The sequence below is a fragment of the Hemicordylus capensis genome, chromosome 3, assembly GCF_027244095.1.
Source record: "Hemicordylus capensis ecotype Gifberg chromosome 3, rHemCap1.1.pri, whole genome shotgun sequence".
Lineage (NCBI taxonomy): Eukaryota > Metazoa > Chordata > Lepidosauria > Squamata > Cordylidae > Hemicordylus > Hemicordylus capensis.
The window spans coordinates 308695824-308718506 of record NC_069659.1 but is presented as its reverse complement, the minus strand read 5'-3'; the positions used below and the strand labels follow the sequence as shown (position 1 = coordinate 308718506).

Sequence of the window (22683 nt, the reverse complement as noted above, 5' to 3'; positions counted from 1 at the left end):
GGCAGTCCAGTCCCCAAATAACAAAGCAAAACCAGTTCGGTGAGAAAGCAGCAAAGCAAGAGGTCTTGAGACAGTTCTTTAGTACTGAAGAAAGATTTATTTAAAGAAAAGGTTACAAACATATGTGGGAAAGACGGCAGCTTAATTTCAGCTGTAGCTCATGGCTGAAGAGAGAGACTAAACAAACAGCCATCTCTGGAGGGACAAAATGGAGACTAACACTGAAAGAACAAAGAGGGTTGGAGTCCAGCACTTTTATCCATGACCTTAAACCCACACACACCCAGATCACTGAGACATTGTAGCTGAGAGCTGATGCTGCCAGGGTCCTAGCTTCAACAACATCATCACAAACTACACCAATGAGGTGTCCCTATGTGTTTTGTACCCAATTGTACAACAATTGTACCCCATTTGGTTCATATTGGTCCAGGCATTGCGAAGTTGATTGGCAAACACACAGACACATGGAATGCCGGGTGATCTCATAAGTCAACTGGAAAGTAGGCTAAAAAGGCAGTTTGGGGCAGAATCATTGCTAGGGCCTTAAAAGATCTGGGACCCAAGCCCACAGGGCCTGACTCAGGCCCACAGCCTCCTTTTTGAAATGAAAATTGTTTATGCTTGCTAAAGAAATCTACTGTCCCTTCCAGTTTTTGAAACAATTAATACCAATGTTAAGCAGTGTAGAGGACCAGTCCATGAAATAATTTATCCAAGGCACATGCTTAGGTGGTCCAGTGCTGTCAATGTCCCTGATGTTAGGTCTGCCTGCCTGCCTCCCTCCATCTCCTAACTAGCATTGGTACTGGCTGAATGTTCAAAAAGAAACAAATTTCAGGTTTCCTCCCAAGCATCAAATGCTGTGTAACGGCCCCCTGGGATCTCAACCACACTGGCAGAGCCCTCCACACATATAGCTGTCCATATAGGGGCTCTGTCCACATAGGCCAGGACAGAGCCTGCCCTACACACCAACTCCACCCATGTTTAATCAATGTCCTCTCAGCCAGCAGGAATGAGTGCCCAGTTATGGATCGTTTCCTTTGCACAGCACAATTTTGAAAAATATATAGATTCTTACAAGTATGCAGATGCGAAATACAGTGCTGTTTCCCCCTCAAGATTACTAATACATGATGTTTACCAATGGCCCTGCAGGTGGAATGTCCGTTGCCATAGTTACTTGGAAAGGAAAATACAATAAAGTCTGCTATGGAAATTAAATTATTGAGGGACATCTGGATGTTACATGGATATTATATTTAGGGGCTTCATGACATTCTTATTCATGTCAAAATATACAGTGGTGGATCTTGCTTAGCTGAAACACATCTTTGAAGAAATTCCTATGGAACTAAATGCCTAAGTTTGCCTCTGCTAACTGAGCAAAGAGGCACCTTTCAAAATGGTGCCTCATACTCACCTGTGGGAGAGCAACTGTCCTTATCCAACAGAACAGTATCTTTGCTGTGGCTGTTGCTGGTGTCTACAGTGTGGAGTTTTTTAGGCTGTAAGCCCCTTTGGTACAGGGAAATCATTATTTCTTTTTCTATGTAAACCGTTTGTTTGTTTGTTTGTTTGTTTATTGTTAAATTTATACCCTGCCTTTCATTAAGAAAATCCCAAGGCGGCTCACAATAAAATTTAAAAACAAGATTATAAAAAAGACCCATTAAAACATTGAGCTAAAAAATATAAAGACAAATCTGGTTTTTAAAAAAAATTAAAACACAAGCATAAAAACAGTACAAAATACAAGAAGCATCAGTGGAGACAATCATATAAAAGCCTGGGTAAAAAGCCACAATTTGACATGCTTTCTAAAAACTGTGATGGAGACTGAGGAACGGATATCCACCAGGAGAGCATTCCAGAGTCTGGGAGCAGAAACAGAGAAGGCCCTGTCCCGAATGCACAACAACCTAGCCTCCCTCATAGTAGGCACCCAGAGCAGAGCCCTCACAGATGACCTCGTCAAGCGGGCAGCAACCCTTGGGAGCAGGCAGTCCCTCAGGTAACCCCAGCCCAAACCATTAAGGGCTTTAAAGGTCAAAACCAGCACGTCGAATTGGACCCAGAAACGAACTGGCAGCCAGTGCAACTCTTTCAGAATGGGTGTGATGTGCTCCCACTGGGCAGCTAAAACCCTAGCTGCCATGTTTTTCACTAGCTGTAGTTTCTAGATATTCTTCAAGGGCAGCCCCACGTAGAGCGTGTTGCAGTAATCCAGCCGTGACGTGTCTAAGGCATGGGTAACTGTGGCCAGATCTGCCTTCTCGAGAAAGGGATGCCTCCACCTGAGCTTCCAAAAGAACATCCATCCAGAACTGGTAAAATCTCCTCATCCCGATTGTCTCTCCTACTGACCAACAGTATCTCCATTTTGTCTGGATTCAATTTCAGTTTATTAGCCTACATCCAACCCATCACAGCCTCCAGCCCCCAATTCAGGACATCCACTGCCTCCCTAGGATCAGGTGACAAGGAGAGATAGAGCTGAGTGTCATCTGCATATTGCTGACAACTCAGTGTAAGTCCGCGGATGACCTCTCCCAGTGGTTTCATGTAGATGTTAAACAGTATAGGGGACAAGATCGAACCGGTGCAGGACCCCACAGGCCAATGACCACAGAGCCGAGCAGTAGTCCCCCAGAACCACCTTATGGACCCTCCCCCCAAGAAAGGACCGGAACTACTGCAACGCAGTACCTCCAAATCCCATACTCAAGAGGCGGCCCAGAAGGATACCATGGTCAATGGTATTGAAAGCCGCCAAGAGGTCCAGCAGAACCAACAGGGACGCACCTCTTCTGTCTAGTTCCTGGTGTAGGTCATCTACTAGAGTGACCAAGTCAGTCTCAGTCCCATATCCGGGGCGGAAAACAGATTGAAAAGGGTCCAGATAATCCATTTCCCACTTTGTGAAGGTTCTTGATGGGAAGCAGTATATAAATATAAATAATGTTGTTAATGTTGTTAACCCCTGCTAACTTGGCAAAGAGGCATCTTTTAACGTGATCTTTTAACGTGATTTAACGTGATTCTCTTTATTTAGCAGGGGGAGAGTAACTGACCCTATCCACCCCCAGCACAGTACCTCCAGTGACTGTTGCTGGTGTCTATCTTGTATTTCTTTTTAGATTGTGAGCCCTTTGGGGACAGGGATCCATCTTATTTATTTATTATTTCTCTGTGTAAACCGTCCTGAGCCATTTTTGGAAGGGTGGTATAGAAATTGAATAAATAAATAAAAATTAATAAATAAATAGTTTGTAAGTGGTGCAGCAGGGAAATGCTTGACTAACAAGCAGAAGGTTGCCGGTTCGAATCCCCGCTACTACTATATTGGGCAGCAGCAATATAGGAAGATGCTGAAAGGCATCGTCTCATATTGCACAGGAGGAGGCAATGGCAAACCCCTCCTGTATTCTACCAAAGAAAACCACAGGGCTCTGTGGGCGCCAGGAGTCGAAATCAACTTGACAGCACACTGTTCTGAAAGTAATAAAAATATGAATAAATAATAAACCTTTCATTTAAATGTAACTAAAATAGAATTCTATGTTCTGCCTACCTCTAAAAGATGTTGTATGTAATCCATCTCTTGTTGTGTGCAACAGTTAAACAAGAATAAGCTTCAGTTCTAGAATGAGGAAAGGGCTCAGTAGTGAATTTGCCAGCCTGAATTTCCTTTGTGCTGAAATTGAACAAGCCACTGGGTACTCAGTTTTTATTTTAAGAATTTTTGAGGTGTTTAGACTCTTTGGTGTGTAATGAATCATCATAAGGATCCATTATGAGGAAATGTTATTAGACACCAAAGAGCCTAAATACTTGGGGGGGGGGGAATCCTAGAACATAAACTGAGTAGTACCCCACTGCCTTGCTGGTGTGAGTGGGGTGTAGTTGGCACATAGCAGTTGACAGTTAGCACTGTCAAAAAGACAGTCAAAATGAATAGAAGAAATGTAGGTGTGTAATGAATCTTCATGGGGATTCACTGAAGGAAAGTTATTCTACACCAAAGAATGCAAACACTTGAAAAATTGTGACCACACATTTTGCTCCATAACTCCATTTCTACAAGGGCTAGAGCTTAGCGAAAGAAAGAAAGAAAGAAAGCTGGGTATCTGGGGGAATTAATAGGAGGGATCCAAATCTCGAATCAATTCGATTTGTACCCGAAACTAGCCAATGGACCACAGGGGTGATTTGTTTTGTCTCCAAATCACCCAAATCAGCTAGATTCGGGTTCAAATTGATTTGTACCCAAATCAGTTTGCACATCCCTAGTATTTATACACACACACACTTCAAATCCCATGCAGCTTTGATTTCTGTCTTCAAAATGCTGCTCTCTTCATGTTTTAGGAGAAAAGCAGGAAGATTTCTGAAGATTTTGAAAGCTGGAAGATTTTGATTTTGAAAACTGGAAGGGTCACTTTCAAAGAAGCCACTACTCAAACAAATTTATAGGTGGTTCATGGCTCTACCACATCCCAAAACCTCACAATGCCTAAGACTGCTTCTTAGAACTCAAGTGTGAAACCTACACTTTACAGCAGTGGTTTTCAAATTTTCTACCTACAGATAATCCTTTCTTTACAGACTCACATGCTGATGAACCTACATGTTTACTGTGAAACCCCAGTGCAGTGAGAATTCTGAGCAATATTCATTAACATGTAGTTTGACTTTGCATACCCAGGACTACATAAGGATAGTGAGAGGCATTAAATTGCCCCCTTCCTTTCTTAGAGGGACCGAATGGGAGTTTCCTGAGGCAAACTAGCAATGGTGATGGGGAGGAGGGGGAGACACAATGTAGACTGGGACAGTGGCAAGGGGTTAAAGTACCAGTCATGGTCCAGATCAGCATCCTATGACTGAGACTAATTAAGAGATGGTCATGTGGTGGCATTGCAGGAAATCAGCCAGAACACTGAGTTTAAGCTATTTGAGCTTGCTTGTTTTTAATACTTGGGAAATCTTTATTAGCAACCATTCTAACCTCAGGAGAATTTCTTCATTGATTCCTTCCTTCAACATACATTGCTTCTCAATCTGGGAGAGATGGGTTTATTTATTTATTTCTCTCTGCTCTACTAAACATCAACCAATTATTGAGAAAAATCTTTACTATGGCAACTGGTCTGTTTTGGGGAAGCAGCTGGTATCAATGCTCAGAACAACAGAGTGTTCTAGTTCCAGCAATGACATCCAATATCATCATGGAAAACTCTTCTGGCAAGCCTTGTGCATTGGAGAGACCAGAGACTGGGAAGGTCCAGCCAGATGAAACGGGGGTGAGGTGGGGGGTTTTGCAGAGTGCATCTGGAAAGCACATGTGTCTGGGATATACAAAGGACTTTTAAAATCCTTTTATTTGGTAGGTTAAAGACTGCAAATAATGCATACAAGTGTAGGGCTTTTCACAGGGAGAGCTAATACCACCTTTTGGTCTAGGAATGAATCCTGGTAATGTGATTGAGACATAAAAAGCAGTAGGTATTTTAAAATTGATGTATGGCCATTTATACATGGATTTAAAGTCACTGCAAAATTTATAAACAAGCAAAATGCAAATGCCACTGTTTGCAGTGTGTTTGCAAACTGTACTATTCCTTGCACAGTATTACCCAAGCACACTTTAGGGATTATGTTTAGATAGGTCATTAGTTTCTATACTTGACTGATGTGATTATGGTACAGTATGATTTATATTTTTCCTATGTGAACATCCTCTGCTTTCAGATGATTAGCTGAACTCTGAACTTACTACAGAGCAAATATGCTTTTGATTGTGCTGCATGGCTCATCATACATGTGAGTCAAGCCCTTAGATCTATGTTAGCAATAGCACTTAGCAATAGCAATAGCACTTACATTTATATACCGCTCTATAGCCGAAGCTCTCTAAGCGGTTTACAATGATTTAGCATATTGCCCCCCCCCCCAACATTCTGGGTACTCATTTTACCGACCTCGGAAGGATGGAAGGCTGAGTCAACCTTGAGCCCCTGGTCAGGATTGAACTTGTAACCTTCTGGTTACAGGGCGGCAGTTGCCACCAGGGGCTCTAGAAATCTGCATTAAATAAATAATATTCAGGATCATCTTTGAAGCTTGCAACACACAGTCCCCTTTAAAAAAAAGAATTGCTTGGGAATTTTTCACACATTTCATAAATAAAAACTTTAGAAACATTTCCCAGAATTTCTTCTGACAGATTTCAAGTTGGTCAAGACTTTAAAGTTTAGGATTGTAAGGAATAGATCCATGTCAGTGTTTTTTTCCCGATATCAGACTCAAAAGATAAGTAAGTCTATGTATGTGTGTGGTATGTATGGTAGCTTGGAATCCTCATATCTGCTGTCTGACATAGGTAGGGAATGATCCCGAGTTCCATTATTCCCTGCCATAAATGTACAGCTGATTTAATGGAATGACTTTGCTCCCAGTGCTTCACACACATAGCCTAACCCAGGCTTGGTTACTCTTGCCTGGGTTAGGCTGCGCATGTGAATACACTTATAGAACTCTGTAAGCACATGATTTTGCCCAAATATTCTCACCTGCAGAGTAGAAATACAAAATAAGTCATCCAACGCTCAATGATTTTAGGGCTGATTCCCAAGTGCATGTTTAATACTTTGTCTAGTGATGTACGAATCGATTCTAGCCCTTGTAGAAGTGAAGTTATGGAGCAAAATGTGTGGTCACTAGTTTTCAAGTGTTTGGATTCTTTGGTGTATAATAATTTTCCCTCAATGAATCCTTATGAAGATTCATTACACACCTTCATTTCTTCTGTTCATTTTGACTGCTAGATTTTTTCAAGTGATTAGACTCTTGTGCCTAGTGTGGGGTTCCACAAGGCTCCATACTGTCTCCAATGCTTTTTAACAGTAACATGAAACCGCTGGGAGAGATCATCAGGAAGTTTTTTCTGGGATGTTATCAATATGCTGATGACACCCAGATCTTTCTCTATACCAACTTCACCAGGAAATGGCATTACCTCCCTAAGTGCCTGCCTGGAGGCAATATTGGGCTGGATGAGGGATAACAGACTGAAGTTGAATCCAAACAAGACAGAGGTACTGCCGGTAGGGGGTCAGGATCCAAGAGATGGTTTAGATCTGCCTGTTCTGGATGGGGTTACACTCCCCTAAGAGATCAGGTTCGTAGTCTGGGAGTGCTCCTGGATCCCAACTCTCCCTGGTTTCTCAGAGGCTATGACCATGAGTGCTTTTTATCAGCTTCTGAGTGCTTTTTATCAGCTTCTGTTGATATGCCAGATACATCCATTCTTGGAGACTAATGACCTTAAAACAGTGGTACATACGCTGGTAACCTCTAGGCTTGACTACTCTACGTGGGGCTGCCTCTGTACATAGTTCGGACACTACAATTGGTACCGAATACAGCAGCCAGACTGGTCTCTGGGTTTACCCGAAGGGACCATATAACACCAATTCTAAAAGAACTGCACTGGCTGCCAATAGGTTTCCAAACAAAATACAAAGTGCTAGTTATTACCTATAAGGCCCTTAACAGCTTAGGTCCAGAGAATTAAAGAGAGTGCCTTCTCTGTCATGAAACCTGTTGCCTATTAAGATCATCTGGAGAGGTCCAATTATGGTTTCCGCAATCCCATTTGGTGGCAACTTGGGACCGTGCCTTTTCTGCGGCTGCCCAGGGCTTTGGAATGTGCTCCCTGCTGAAATAAGAGCATCTCCTTCTCTGTTTGCTTTTAGGAGGACCCTGAAGATGTACCTGTTTTCTCAGACCTTCAACTCAGAATTGATTTTTAAATTTTAATGTTTTTATTTATGATTTTTAACTTTTTATGAATTTTTAATGTTATATTTTATCTTTTAATTCTGTACACCGCCTAGAGATTTTCATACTAGGCGGTATATAAATAAAATAAAATAAAATAAAATAAATCTTTCCTCATAATGAATCCCTATGAGGATTCATTACACACCAAAGAGTCTAAACACCTCAAAAATTCCTAAAATATAAACTGAGAACCCAGTGGCTTGCGGGTTCGGAGGTAGTTGACACATGGGATGCTACTAATTCTCCACCCCCATCCGTAAAACAGTGGAATCAAAATGAACGGAAGAAATGAAGGTGTGTAATGAAGACACCAAAGAATCTAAACACTTCAAAAATACCTAAAAATAATCTGAGTACCATCTTGCGGGTGTGTGTGTGTAGTTGGCACATGTCAGTTGACAGTTGGCACTGTCCAATGACAGTCAAAATGAACAGAAGAAATGAATGCGTGCAATGAATCCTCATAGCGATTCATAATGAGGAAAGGTTGTTATACACCAAATAATCCAAACACTTGAAAAATAATGAGCACACATTTTGCTCCTTAACTCCACTTCTAAAAGTGCTACAGCTTAGTTTTTTGTTTTTTGTTTTAAATGAAAGTTGGGGGTCCATCTTAGGGTTAGGATAGGTCAACTTCAAATCCCCATTATTTCCTGTGGTGGAAATATACAAAATCAGTAAAAACTAAAAAATAAAAATCATTAAAAATCAACCAAGTGGCCCACTGCATTGAAATTTGGATGGTAGGTGGCACCCATGGACACCTACCCAACATCCATATTAGGTGCCCCTAGGACCTTTATAAGTGGTCCATATCCAAATGAAATCAAATCAAAATCGAATCTGGGGTGATTGATTTGGACACAAAACAAATCAGGGTTGATTTGATTCAGGCAGAAACCAAATCAAAATATCAATTTGTGCACATCCCTAACTCTGTCTTATTGCTCAATGACTCCCAGCTGAACATGCAAAACACATTTAAAATGTCTGATGTCAGATATTAGGAAAGCACAGTTGTTTGATATGTGAAGGTAATTTCTCACACGCCAGCCAAATGACTGATTAGCATCGTGTAACCACCAGGTGTATCTCTGGTACTATACATGGAATATAAATGCATATTTCTATACTATAGGTAAGGTAAAGTATGCCGTTGAGTCAGTTTCAACTCCTGGCACCCACAGAGTCCTGTGGTTTTCTTTGGTAGAATACAGGAGGGGTTTCCCATGGACATCTCCTGTGCAGATGATGCTTTTCAGCATCTTCCTATATCACTGCTGCCTGATGCTAGTACCAGTGGGGATTCGAACTGGCAACCTTCTGCTTGTTAGTCAAGCATTTCCCTGCTGCGCCTCTCAATCTTTCACTTTCTAATGTGTCTAGACTCTAGAGGTGAGTTGTGAATGTCTTATTACTATAGTTTCTAGGATAGAAACTATAGTAATAAGACATTCACAACTCACCTCTAGAGTCTAGAAACATTAGAAAGTGAAAGATGAGAAAAAGGAGGCAACTGCGGACTAAGTGTTATCTATGAACTTAAATCCTTTCTGGTATTCATCTTTTGTTTGTTGTCATTGCCATTTCCCTTTCTCTATAAACCTCCCAGGCCATTAGGGCTGGGTATATCAGCTGTAGTTCAACAACATGGTGGGAAGAGGCAAGTTGGGAACCCCTCCACAAAGGAGAAATGCATCAGCATTTCCCAATCGGTGAAACCTTTCTGACTCTTAAAAAAAAAATCCCCCTTCAAGGTGAGGATTGCTGCTTTAACTCTTTATTCTTGTTCCAATCCAATGTTTATTTAGTAATCCTAGAAGTAGTTCTGTTGGAAATGTATTCATTTGTAATAATATCTTACTGGACACTTTGGTCACAACAAACCATTCAAGGCAGCGATTCTAAAGCATAAAACCCACCACACATATTGTCTTGCAGCAGTAGCAAAACAATTTGCCCTTTCCCCAAAGGGTCACAAACAGGCAGGTTTGCACTGCCAGCCTAAAAGCAAGCTGACTCAGCTAAGCAGATCTCCCTTGGGAGGGCATCCCTGAGGTATGGCGTCACAATTGAAATGGCTGCCTTGCATGCTTTTCCACTACACCTTTGACCAAGTATAGAGGTAGATACATATGGGAGAGGTAGGCTTTGGAAAGCCAGTTAGTTTAGAGCTTTATACATCAATAGCAAGCCTGAACTGGTAACCAGTACAGATGGAATACTACCAAAGTCCTGTGCTTTGTGTAGAGATTCAGTTAGGCTCTCCGAAACAAGCTTTCCATGTTGTTACTGTTTCAGAGTAAGTAAGGCATCTGGGCTCACAACTACTGAAATATTTGGCAAGAAGTTTTTTGTTTTTTTTTTAATGGAAAAGGATCAACAAATGAAAACAAATCGACTATTGACAGCGTGGGAGTTAATGTCAGATTAGGTCAGGGTCATCTGAGGAGCTTTGCTCATGTGTCACAGTTTAAGACAGAATGGCGAAAGGAATTCCATTAAAACGGCACAGCATGCAAGTTCCGCTTTTCACTAGTACCAGCAGTTGGACTACTGGAAAGATTCTGGAATCACTCCAGAGCAGAAAGGGCTTCTGGTCCTTTAAGATTTCCAAAGCAAGACAGCGTTCAATGATGGCCATTCTCCTACACAGCACAGAATGGTAATGTGTGTAATTCAATGGTTGTCACACCAAGTAATTATTTGTATGAGCAAGACTACCACCACAGATTAAATGCTGCAGGTAGAACTTGCACATTGTGTTTTAACAGAGGCAATTTCCCAGTTCAGCAGACATTAAGAAGGTTCAGAAACTGCAAGTAAGTAGGCGGGAACCAGAGTTTCTTGGGGATCATGCATTCTCAGCATGAGCTGCAAGCTGCGGCCATTTCTGTTTCATCTGAAGCTGGAAATGTCAAGTTACCTAAGTCAGGTTCCCTCTGCCACCTGACATTCTATGCCAAACTTCAACTCTTGGTTACAAATATCAGATGGTGGAGGGTACCAACCCAGTATTTTTGGCTTTAGACATGGAAATGACCAAAACTTGTGGCTCACACCGGGAACCTCTAGTTCCCTCCTACCTACCTACTGGTGATCATCTGAACCTGCCCTAAGAAATATGTTAAATGGTGTGCCTGCAGGTGTGAGGCAGCCCTGTGTGTTGCTTAGGGCCCCTAAAGAGGGATCAAAATCCTGCTCAACTACAGAATCCCAATACTATTTGTGATGTGTGCTTAACTAAAAAACAGTGTCGCAGGATCAGAATAAGGCAATTTGCACCACCACCAATGAAACAGAATCCATAATTAAAGAGTGGTGCTGTTTGAGAAGCATTGGCATTTTCAGAAGAACCATCATAAAGTCTCAGAGCAATTTACCCCTCAAATATACACATTTTTCAAACCTAATGACATTTGCCAAAACTAATTTACAGTGTACAAAGGAGCAAGAAGTCCAAGATGTTGTGCAAAATTTGACTGTAAATGCAACACTACACACCATGTAAAATCGCCCTGTTCTAACCTAGCTTTCTATACAGCACATTTTGTATATGCTGTATTTTTCCACAGGTAAGCATTTAAACATGTGATTCCCCCACCAGCAGTCCAAAGTGACAAAGAATAATTTTACCCCTACACCTATTTGCCCGGCCTAAGCCAAAGAACCATACATTTTTATTAAAGCGATATATGCCAGTATCAACATACCAGAATCAACGTAAAATACACAAGGTTCATATTCAGAACATGCAAGTTGCTTTCTAAATACAAGGCAGACAAAATACACAACTGCCTACAAGGACTTGGAACAATAGACACCTTTTTAAAAGTAGGTTGTGTCCAACCTATGGGTGCAAGACAGGGATGTCCCAGCCAAATGGCCTCTCCCTCTCTCTCCTTCATTGTGAACATAAGCAGACTGTGGACAAGATAACCAACATGCCAGTTGCCAGGTCACGGTGGTACTAAAGGCAGAAAAAAAGGGGGTGTTTCTAGCTCAAAGTCTGTGAAAGACTTTCTCCCAAACTGAAGAACATATTCTCTGCCCTTGGGAACAGCTTTGGCAATCACTTCTATAATGTGAAGATCAGGGTAAAGGCTCTCAGTGAAAAGTGCGAATTACACAAAAGAAGAAACCAAATTAACTTGTGAAACTCAATTTTAATTTTATTTTTGAAGAGTCCAATTACAAATAAATAATTCATACAATATAATTCAGTTATGACAGACATTCTCAAGCAGTTCAGAACAACCAAGATTAATGAATTTACATTAAATAACCAATTACTATAACAAAACAACTGGTCATCCAGTTACATTTTCAGCTTGGTCTAATGTGTATAGCCTTTTAAAAGTCCCCTCTTTTGCCAGTTTAGAAGACAATAGTTGTATACAATTTTCTTACCAGTCCATAAGATCACACATATTACATTTATTTTTTTAAAAAATATTTTTTTATTTGAATGTGAATTTATGTGAATTTTGGCAGCAAACAATCGCTATCCAGAGATTTCTATTCTTTTTAGTTTGCTGCATAAGTTCTCAAGCTTTATATTATAAAACACCTCGTGTTTCAATTCCATACATTTCCCCCCACCTTTATTTAAAAGTAACCCATAGTATACTTACAGGCTTCATTTTGAGATTTAATTGCACACTGCTCTTAGCTTTAAACTTCAGCAAACTATTTTACTGCTAAAAAGACAGCTTCCCCTTGAGGTAAATAGATGCATTATCTGTAAACTGCAATAGCAGCAGCATCAGTAAAACCACTCAAGGTTTTTTTTTTCTGAGAATACAATCCATCACTGCTGCTTTATTTTTTTCAATGCAACTTACATGGGGCTCCTTCTCAGGTTTTGGTGACATGGAACAAGATTGGGCAAAAGCAGTGCTTGGTCAATGCCTTTCATAACCATTTCTACAAAAAGCTTTATTTCTCCCAGTTAAAGGATACCTGCAACATCTGGCCCAAAATGGATTTCAGATTTAAACCCTGAATTACTTCAAAATGCTAGAAGTAACACAGATCTTGACATTCTTAAGGGTTTATTTATCATTGCAATCCAGAAGAATAATGCCCCTCTTCACACCCCTGCAGACGTATGGGAGCCACTTCCTTGTGGTGGGAACCCATGCAGCTATAAGTCTTGCTCTCAATGGGAGGACACGCAAGATCATCCTCATGGCTGTGCTATTCATGCACATGCCCTAGCCACATAGAATCACACCATGGAGAAGTTGTTCTTATGTGGCAATATGAGAGTGTGAAAGAGACCGTAATCATGTTTAATGCTACAGTCTACTTCTTGTCCTGGTTTAAAGGAGTAATTTTTAAGAAGTGAAAGATCCCAGATATGCCTATGGTCTAGGAACTAAACTAGAACACAGCAGATATAAGTTAACTATTTTCTGCCTATATTTAAGTGAGAAGCACTCACAGGAAGCTCCAGTACTGAAGAGAAACACCAAGAGAAGGGGCTGGTTAACCAATTTCCCTCCAATCATTTTAATTCATGTTTTTCAGGTGATCTTCTCTCCTCTCATGGGTGGAAAAGCAGCTGAGTGGGGATGATTTTAAGAAACAAATGCTGAGAAGGGGAAGAATCTATCAGCCGCTCAATAATTCATGCAAGATTGAAGCCTTCCACAGCTACCTTTTGAAAAAATAGCTGGAAAACTTATAGGCATATATCATGCAGTGTCTAGTTGTGCTCTAAATTATTGGAAAATCTTAAGTCTCTTATGAAAATTCTAAACCTTAAAAGGCTAGCTACTATATGTGTTTCTAGGACTAGTTGCTGATGAATGCCAATTTCTTATTACCCGGATGAACAGCCAGAAGCTGAAAAGAATGCTCACAGTTCAGTAACCCAGAAGGGAGCACAACAAACAAGGAAAACTGAATAAGACTGCAAGAAATCTCTACAATTTAATTTGGGTGATCAACGACTATTTATGATCATTTTTACTTTGGTTCTCTGCCTTAGTACCTGAATTTAAAAGAACCCACAAGCATTAAAACCACTGAATGGAACTCAGAGATTCCGTGTGAGACAGGATTGGCTTTCTTTGTTATGAACACGGAACAGTTTCCATAATAGCTGTCCTATACAAAACTCCTCAAATTTTGTGTGTGCAGCAATGCTCAGAAACATAATGTTAGTATCAATTCAAAAACTCCAGCAATATAAATGACAGGAGCCAGTAAGCTGTCACCTAACATTTCTAAGGAATAGATTTAGCTGTGGATTGTGTTACAAATATCTCAGCCCTTCTCCCCAAACTATTAAAGTCTGTACTTAATCACTTTAATTCAAAAGAGGAAATGTATATATGTGAAATCCAGAAATCATAAATTATTTTCAATGATCACCTATTCCCCCACCAGAACTCTCTTCCAAGGCCAAATAATAATAAGTGTCAATGTTTTCAATGATATCTAAAGTGAACTTTGCAGAGGGGAAAGGGAGTTATAGGTGTATGGCTATCTGCTCTTGTGCCTTTTGAAATCCATTGGACAATTTAAATCCCAGAGTGCAAAGAGAATAAGAGTTCTCACATGGTAAAGCCCCCAAGGAATAAGCAACATATTAACCATTAGAAGATAACCTGCTTAATACTGTGCAACAGTGCTCAGCATATCAGGAGAAAGTATCACCCTATGTATATTTAAAAGATTTTATAAAATTAAAATGCTAAATTGCTTCCTGAATCTCCCAAGTTAAAGCTTTTTTAAAAGCACTAACAGCACCCATGAATTGTTTCAAGTACAAAATGGGCAAAATACAGCCAAAATTAAGCACCTTTAAACCCTATCCATTTCAGAGATGCAAGCAAGTGCTCAGTTTTCCATTGAAATGAATTGGATTTACAAGTACTTTACTTGGGCAGGATCATATCTAAATTGTTTTGAATATCCAATGCCCCATTACCGAGCTATAGATCCAAAACCAGTTTTTATAATTTTACAGGAAATAAAATAAATTAAAGCCTTTTCAACACTTGCAAAAACATTCACTAATGTATGTGCTTTATATTCACAAGGTGCCCAACTCCAGCATATTCTTCTCATATTGTATTCAACACAATTATGGGGTGGAACAAACCTAATATTTCCAAATTCAGGCCTAAGCGATACCTAGAACATTTGCCAAAACATTCTAATTAGGAGCTCCATGAGGTTCAGGAGCACACATGAAACTGTGAGTAGGGACTGAACCTTCCTCTTAGATGTCAGCAGACACACTGCATGCCCCATCCACACTATTGGAGCTTTCCCTTGTCTATTTCTGCTTCTTCGGCGGTTCGTGCATTAGAGCAGATGGACTGGAGCCAAAATCTGCACAATAGTATATCTCATGGCCCATAAAATGTAACTCATTTTCAAGCTAAATGTTTTGGGCCCAAGAACAATGAAACATCCAAATAAATACAAGTCAGGTTGTTATCTGAAGCATACTTAATGTGGGGTGGGGATATGGAAACCAGCAAATGTTGTATCCAGGTAAATGCACTTAGGAACAAGATTCCAAAAATCAAATAATTAAAGAGGACATTTCCATCAGCATTAATGACTACGAGGCAGATAGAATATACAAATCACTAGCAGTACGTTTGAAGATTTCCATCCAAGGAATCTACCTAGAATTTACCATGGGCAAATCCCACCAAGAAAGGGGATATGCAAGAGTGCAATTTAGAACCATTTTAGCTGGGCAAACTCACAGTGGACTTAGTGAACTAAACGTTTGGGCTTCAGCTAGACTTGAACTGGACTAACTGTTTATTTGCACAAAACAAGAGAGTAAGCCTGAATTGTAAGAACTGACACAAATAAGAGTCCCATCTTTAGAAAAGGACATTGTCAGACATCAGAATGTATTTAATTTAAAACTGAATGTATTTAATTTAAAACTAAATATATATAATGGCCTCAATATACCTTGAAAAGTGAACTGACTGTTAGACAGATTATTCACAGGTGTAACATTTGCTGTGTTAAGGAGCATACTCTGCAAGACTAAAGTCTCAAAAGAGCTTTTTGTGCAGGTATATCTGCACATATACTGTACAATGCTTTGCCATGACCACTTTTCCTTATTTCGGATAAAAATAAAATATATATGTATGTAGCAGGAAACTGTCAGGCACGTACTTCAGCTGTTATTTTATAAGTCAGAATATCAGATTATTTATCTTGCAATTTTATTCAACACAATTGCACAGCAACAAATAATTTGCTTTTCTGTCAACAATGATTTTCACCTGTAAGTCATTTAATTGTACATAATTTAACATGGATACCTCTTTAGTATTTAAATACTTGTGTAAAAAAAGGCCCCCAAACTAATCATTTCTCATACAGCCAAGATATCCCTCTATATATCCAAAAAGTTACAAATGGAACATTATACAGGATTTATAAATCAGGTTTAAAAACTTGAGGCTTCAAAATCATGTTAGCCCAAAATGACTCTTAGGAAAATCCACACACGTTGACAAGGTAGCAGGGAAACTGGAAAAAAGGAGACAGACACAAAAATTTGCTGCCTTAACATTTTACTAATCCTGCCAGTTAAAGATGTTGATATTATCAAGAGTGAACAGCAAAAGCTGAAAGTGAGGAAATATGTTCTTTTATGTTGGTCTCAAGTGAAGAGACATGTGATTCAAGTATTTCCTATTTGATCTGAGCTCACCATAGCAAAGTGGTTCAAGGGGAGGAAATTATTTTACTTTTGTTCCATACATTCGATTAATATCTGCCTGGTAGTATGTAGTAAGCTCTTTACGTTTTAATTTGAAGGCATCTGTCACCAAGCCCATCTCTGGGGTCCAAGGTTCAGGGCTCAAACGAATTTTGAGTGGAATTTCAAATTTTTCCAGGCTAGCTGCAACAGAAAGACAAACCTTCAAAATTACATTTCAGTTTCTGAGTTTCCAGCTATTCATATTCACAGGTATTTGGTGCTAACAGCTGTCATGACCTTTTCAGGGGAGGCTGGATGGATCTAAATTCACACTTTCCAGCCCACCCTGCCATTTTTGCCAGCTCAAAAAAAAAAAAATTGTACTGCCTCAATGGGTTTTTAGAGAAGCTAGACAACTAATGAACTATGAATTGTCAGCTATTTTTATTACCTCCTTTGAATGGTGCTACTATTGTACACATTAACTTCCAGCAGTTAACTCTTAATAAATTAGAATCAAAAAGCTGAATATAAAGCAAAAAAAGATTACCAATTTAAGATATACGTTAGTATGCAGAAGAGAACATGTAAAGTGTCCCTAAAAATGACTGTCCTACTTGCTATTCCATGAGACACACCACACAAGCAGCAGTCTAGGTGTGACAAAAGGGGCAAAGGATTCAACTACCAACACAGTAGGGCAGATTGGGTGCCAACTAACCCCCAACCCGCAAGCCAGTTGGGTACTCAGTTTTGTGTGTATCTGTTTCTAAGTAATTTTGAAGTGTTTAGACTCTTTGGAATACCCTATCTGCTATATATGAGTGGGGGAGGGGGAGGGCTTGGAGAACCAGCGTGGTGTAGTGGTTAGAGTGCTGGATAAGGACTGGGGAGACTCAAGTTCAAATCCCCATTCAGCCATGATACTTGCTGGGTGACTCTGGGCCAGTCACTTCTCTCTCAGCCTAATCTACTTCACAGGGTTGTTGTGAGGAGAAACTTAAGTATGTAGTACACTGCTCTTGGTTCCTTGGAGGGAGAGCGGGATATAAAATGTAAATAAAATAAAATAAAATAAAATACTAATGGCACAGCACTAATTGTTTGTCAAATATCTGGATATGGCATTATTATGTCACTTTTTTCTTATTTTGTTTTGGCTTTCAGCTTATATACTCCCACCTCTGGCAATTAACAAAACAGGAAGACAAAACTATTTAGAACAAGTCTCTAAACAATTTATACATGATCATGGCACTCAGAGCCACACAAGCTCTTGGCGTGTCACAATTGGGCCACACACAGGGCAGGGATATGCAAATCATTTTGAGGTCAAATTGATTTGACTCTAATCTGGTTGATTCGAGTGATTCAACCTCAAAATGAATCTGCCCAGTCACTCCTGGCCAAATTTGAGCTCAAATTGAACCTCCCCAGAATTGAAAAGATTTGCGTTTTCCTTATTCTGCTGGATTCCCAGCTTGCTTTCTTTTTCTTTTTTAAAGCTAAGTTCTAGCCCTTGTAGAAATGGAGTTACGGAGCAAAATGTGCAGTCACTATTCTGCTCAACCGCTGGGCTTAAGGCAGTAACACACAGGAGAGTTAAAGCACTGGCTGGGAGAGATTCACAGTAAGTAATCCTTTGATTTTGATCAGCAGGGGAATTCTATTAGTGCAGCTGAAAGGATAGCTTGATTCTGCCTACCAGACTGTGCAATGGAAATGTTTAAGGTCTTTGGCTTTATAGTGTAATTCACTCTATGCATGCCTACTTAGAAGTAAGTACTGTTGGTTTCAATGAGATCTTCTCTCAAATAAGTGTGTACAGAACTGCAGCCCAAACTGCAAAATGCTGGGTTTTTGGTTTTTTTTGTTCTATTGCTGCTGCTAAATATGTCAAACTTAGTGTAGTCTTCATTTATTTTCTATAGATATTAATTTGTTTTTGTGTGTTTTTAAATTTTGCTTTAAGCCACCATGAATTCTCCCTGCCCCCTGCTCTTTTTAAAGCCTATAGTCATTTTGGTGTTATATTTTATGTAATTAACTCAGAATGTAAATAGTGACTGTGACAAGGCTTAAGCATGGCAGCCTTAATCCCTGGTGCCAGTTTTTTTTTAGGCTCAATTGTAGAATTTAGTGACAATCAAAATACACTCAGAGTCAGCACTGGTCCTTTATCTTCACCAGGAGGGAATAATGGGAATACGAAGTGGCCCCATTACTCCCCGTGGGTGGCACCAAGGTGGTCCAAAGTTGGGGTTGGGGGGGTTAGACACATTGGGTGCCAACTACCCCCCAACCGACAAACCAGTTGAGTACTCCGGCTTTTTTCTTCTCTTAAGTAATTTTTGATGTGTTTAGACTCTTTGATATGTTATGACCTTTCCTCATAATGAATCTCTATGAAGATCCATTACACACCAAAGCATCGAAACACTTCAAAATACTTTAAAAAACAACTGAGTAACCCACTGTCTTGCTAGTTAGGAGGCTGGTTAGAATCCAATGTACCCTACCCCCCAACCCGCTTTGGACCACCTTGGTGCAGCCCATGGGGAATAAATGAGGCTGCTTCGTATCCTCATTATTCCCTATGGCAGAAATATACAAAATCACTAAAAACTAAAAAATTCATTTTTAAAAATCAACCAAGTGCCCCACTGCCTTGAAATCTGGGTGATAGGTGGCACCCATGGGGCTCTTCCCACCACCCCACTTAGGTGCCCTCTGGACCTTTAAAAGTGGGTCAAATAGATTCAAATCCAAATTGAATCTCATCTGATTTGAGTTTGCAGATTCGAGTTTGAATCAAACCCAGCTGATTCAATTTGACCTCAAACTGAATAACAAAAATCAATTTGTGCACATCTCTCACACAGGGTACACAACATTATCAGCATTAATACCTTATGCCAGATCTCTTTTGTTTATTTCCACTGTGGCCCTTACCATTTTTCCAAGTGTCTCTTAAGCACCATTTCCAAAGAGCCAAGATTAGCAACTTGCTGTAAGAGAAACTAGTCATCCAGGGAACCGAATTGTAAGGAGTAAAAGTAGAAAAGCCAACATGGTAGCCCCCAATAATGAAAAGAAATGGGCTCAACAAGGGAGAGTTGGTTTTATAACCCTGCACTTTTCAGGAATTCTAACCACAGTCTCTTGCACCTTAAAATGTTCATTTTATTGCCCTTTGTTTTGATTAAAAAGACACACGTTTAGTCACATTCCCATGCGGCCTGGAAATGCTCTATCACTGCCTGGACCCTGACTCTAGTATGCAAAAAGAGGGGCTAGATGGACTGCCAGTCTCCTAATGATGTGATATTTTTAAAGTAGAACTGGGTTTTCTCCTGAAATGTGTAAGGGCAAATCCCTGAATATTCTATAGTATCTTTAGTTCAGTTGCTTATTCTCTGGACACGTCAGGTATGAGATTGTATTCCAGATAAATTGGTGGAAAGCAATATTAAAGATAACGTTATTAAGCATACAGAAGAACAAGACTTGCTGAGGAAGAATCAGCATGGTTCTGCGAAGAAAAAAAACTTGTCTCAACCAGCTTTTGCAGCTATTTGAGATAGTCAAACATTGGTGGATCAGGCAATCCAGTTATATTCTTGAATATCCAAAAAGTATTTGACAAAGTTTTGCCAAAAGCTCCTGAACAACAGGAGTCATAGGATATGGGGGTAGATTCTCTAGTAGATTAGTAACTGGTTAAACAAAAAGCAGAAGTGAGAAGAAAATGAGCAGCTCCCATAATGGAGAAGAAAATGGGGTTCCCCAAGGAACTGTACTGAGGCTGGTACCATTTTATTCATTCGTAAGTTATTCTTGAGTTTGCAGATTACACAAAGGCAACAGCTCTTGATGTCCTCTTCTGGGCTTTCTGGAAACATTTTGTTCACCACTATGGGAAACAGGAAGCCAGACTAAATAGACCTTTGGTCCAATTCAGCAGGGCTCTTATGTTTTTATAAATTCCTCACTCCCTTGTGATAATGAAAACAAATCTAGCTTCCTAAGAAGAGCCTTCAGTTTTTCTAATTGTTTAATCCACAGTAGCTTTATATTTTAAATATTTGTTTTCATGAAATATCTTTAATAAAAATAAGTGGACTTTGCTTACCTCTGCTAGCAGCCTCTGCTAGTACTTTTTGTACTTCTTTCTCCATTTCAGCACTGTTACATATCTCTTCCAAAGTTCCTTTAAATGCTCTCTTCCGTGCTAACTCAATAAGTTCTTTATGGTTTGGCACAACAAATCCAATGACATAAGACTGGAAACTAAGACAATATATAATCAGAATGAAATTATGTGTATATATATTTTACTCTGTTTTATGCAACTATGTTTATCACATCCCCCACCCCTCCAAACCTTCCTCTCTGCTCCCTCTCTGGCCTCAAAAATATAAGACAGAAGCCTAGAACAGTGTACACCTTACTCTTACCACAGAGTTGCTACTGCAAACAGAATCCCTGTTCCAAGTCAGCTCCTCCCAAATAGTCCCCTCTGCAGTGTTTACAAGCTCTTACCATACACAATGCAGACATCAGATAGGGCTGGTTTAGCAGTAATGGCAAACCATAGTTTGGCTTTACATGAACAAAACTTTAAGGGCTCTCAGGTACACAGGAATGAACCCCTGGGAAATCATGACTGTTGGGAATAGTTCCTTACCTCAAGAAAGGAATCATGTTTCTGCCTGGTGCTGGAATATATATTTATATATTAAAACACACCTTATTATTAGTTATTGGGGGATAAACGAAGGTTTTCAACTTAAGAGTTAACTGCTGCTTCCACAACACAAGGGGTGTGTGCGCGCTTTAAAAAGTCCAGCAATGAAACTTCTTCCCTCAGATAAGAAGCTATTCATTATCCTTTTGATTTGTTCAGGGCAATTCCTCCATCCTAGGAGAGCAGGGGAAAGCAATGGCCAAGCCAGGGTTTGAAGCCACTCTAGCCTTCTTTGACAGCTGGGTTAGTTGTGTGTAAACCTTTGGGATTCTAAGAGATCAGCTTTTCACATAAGCAGCTGTAACATGGAGCCTGACTCTAAGCTGAGGGCTTGTTGGTTTTATGAACCAACTCAACAGCTAGTCTTGGGAACTCATTGAGAAATCTGTTGGAGGACTGAAAAGTTACTCAAAACTAGCTTAAAAGAAAATCCAGCCTTAGCTACGTGTGAGTCAGAAGGGATCTATTATCAAGTCCTGCAAAGAACTTGGGCATATTTTAGGTTAAGCACAGACAATTTTCTAGAATACTTGTGTTTTAGTTCAAGCAAACACAGTTAACACTAGCTGTCTTACCAGGGCCCAAGCATAGGCCTGTCCCATGGAAGGCATGGGCTGGGTGCAAACTTATTACCATGAAGGGGGGCGGGGGCTGCTAAGTTGTAGATCACGCTTGATTATGTTTATGCAAACTTTGAGAAGCATCCTTCTTTCCTTAGAGAGTGCTTACATAATGCAAGCAGCAGGAAGTCTTTGCCCTCTGGTGCAACAGCCTGCACAAAGGAGGTCTGGGAGAATTGCATGTGGGCTTCCAACATGTCCCTGAAGAGTCTAACATGTACACTTTGTTAGTTAGTATGTCAGCCAGTGGGACTATTCACACGCGCAGAGGAAACTGGGCTAAGGGAGCCCAGCCCAGTTTCCTCCATGCATGTGAACCTCCAGGAGTTGTGCGGCTCCTGGTGGCTAGCCCGCCTAATTGCCCCCCACCCCGTTAAATGAAGTTAGCGGAATAAGTGCTCCGCTAACCCCATTTTGGTGATCGTGTGCCACCACTGCGCGGCTCTGCGCCGCGGCAACACACAAGTAGAACACCAACCAGGAGACAACAACAAGCCTCCCAGTGTTAGGGTCCCCCCAGAATGTCCCATGCACTTGCGCGGGGCATCCTGGGACTTCCAGGGGCCAGGCGGCCCGATCCCCGCCACCCCATTGGCTCCGTGGCAGATCTGTGATGGAGCTGATAGTCGTGTGAACGGCTGATCCAGCTGCCCAAGGCTCGATGTCTGATCATCTGCAGGGAGAAAGGGCTTGTCCCGCTCTCCCCGCCCAACCCCTCCTGGCTCTACACATGATATGTAGAACCTCAGTGAGTTGTTTGCCCA

At 40.5% G+C, this 22683-nt stretch overlaps 1 protein-coding gene across 10 annotated transcripts in view; it reads right to left on the bottom strand.

The window, feature by feature from the left end:
* Positions 1-12000: 12000 nt before the first annotated feature.
* The window catches only part of ACSL3 (acyl-CoA synthetase long chain family member 3), a 99981-nt gene continuing 89298 nt past the window's right edge, over positions 12001-22683 (bottom strand). For all 10 annotated transcript variants that reach the window (XM_053306738.1, XM_053306743.1, XM_053306733.1 and 7 more), the window contains 2 exons: positions 20685-20842; positions 12001-16753 (listed from right to left, as the gene is read on the bottom strand). In XM_053306738.1, the coding sequence (XP_053162713.1) occupies positions 16590-16753; positions 20685-20842 (322 nt within the window). In that variant the 3' untranslated portion in view covers positions 12001-16589. The remainder of the gene's footprint in view (positions 16754-20684; positions 20843-22683) is intronic.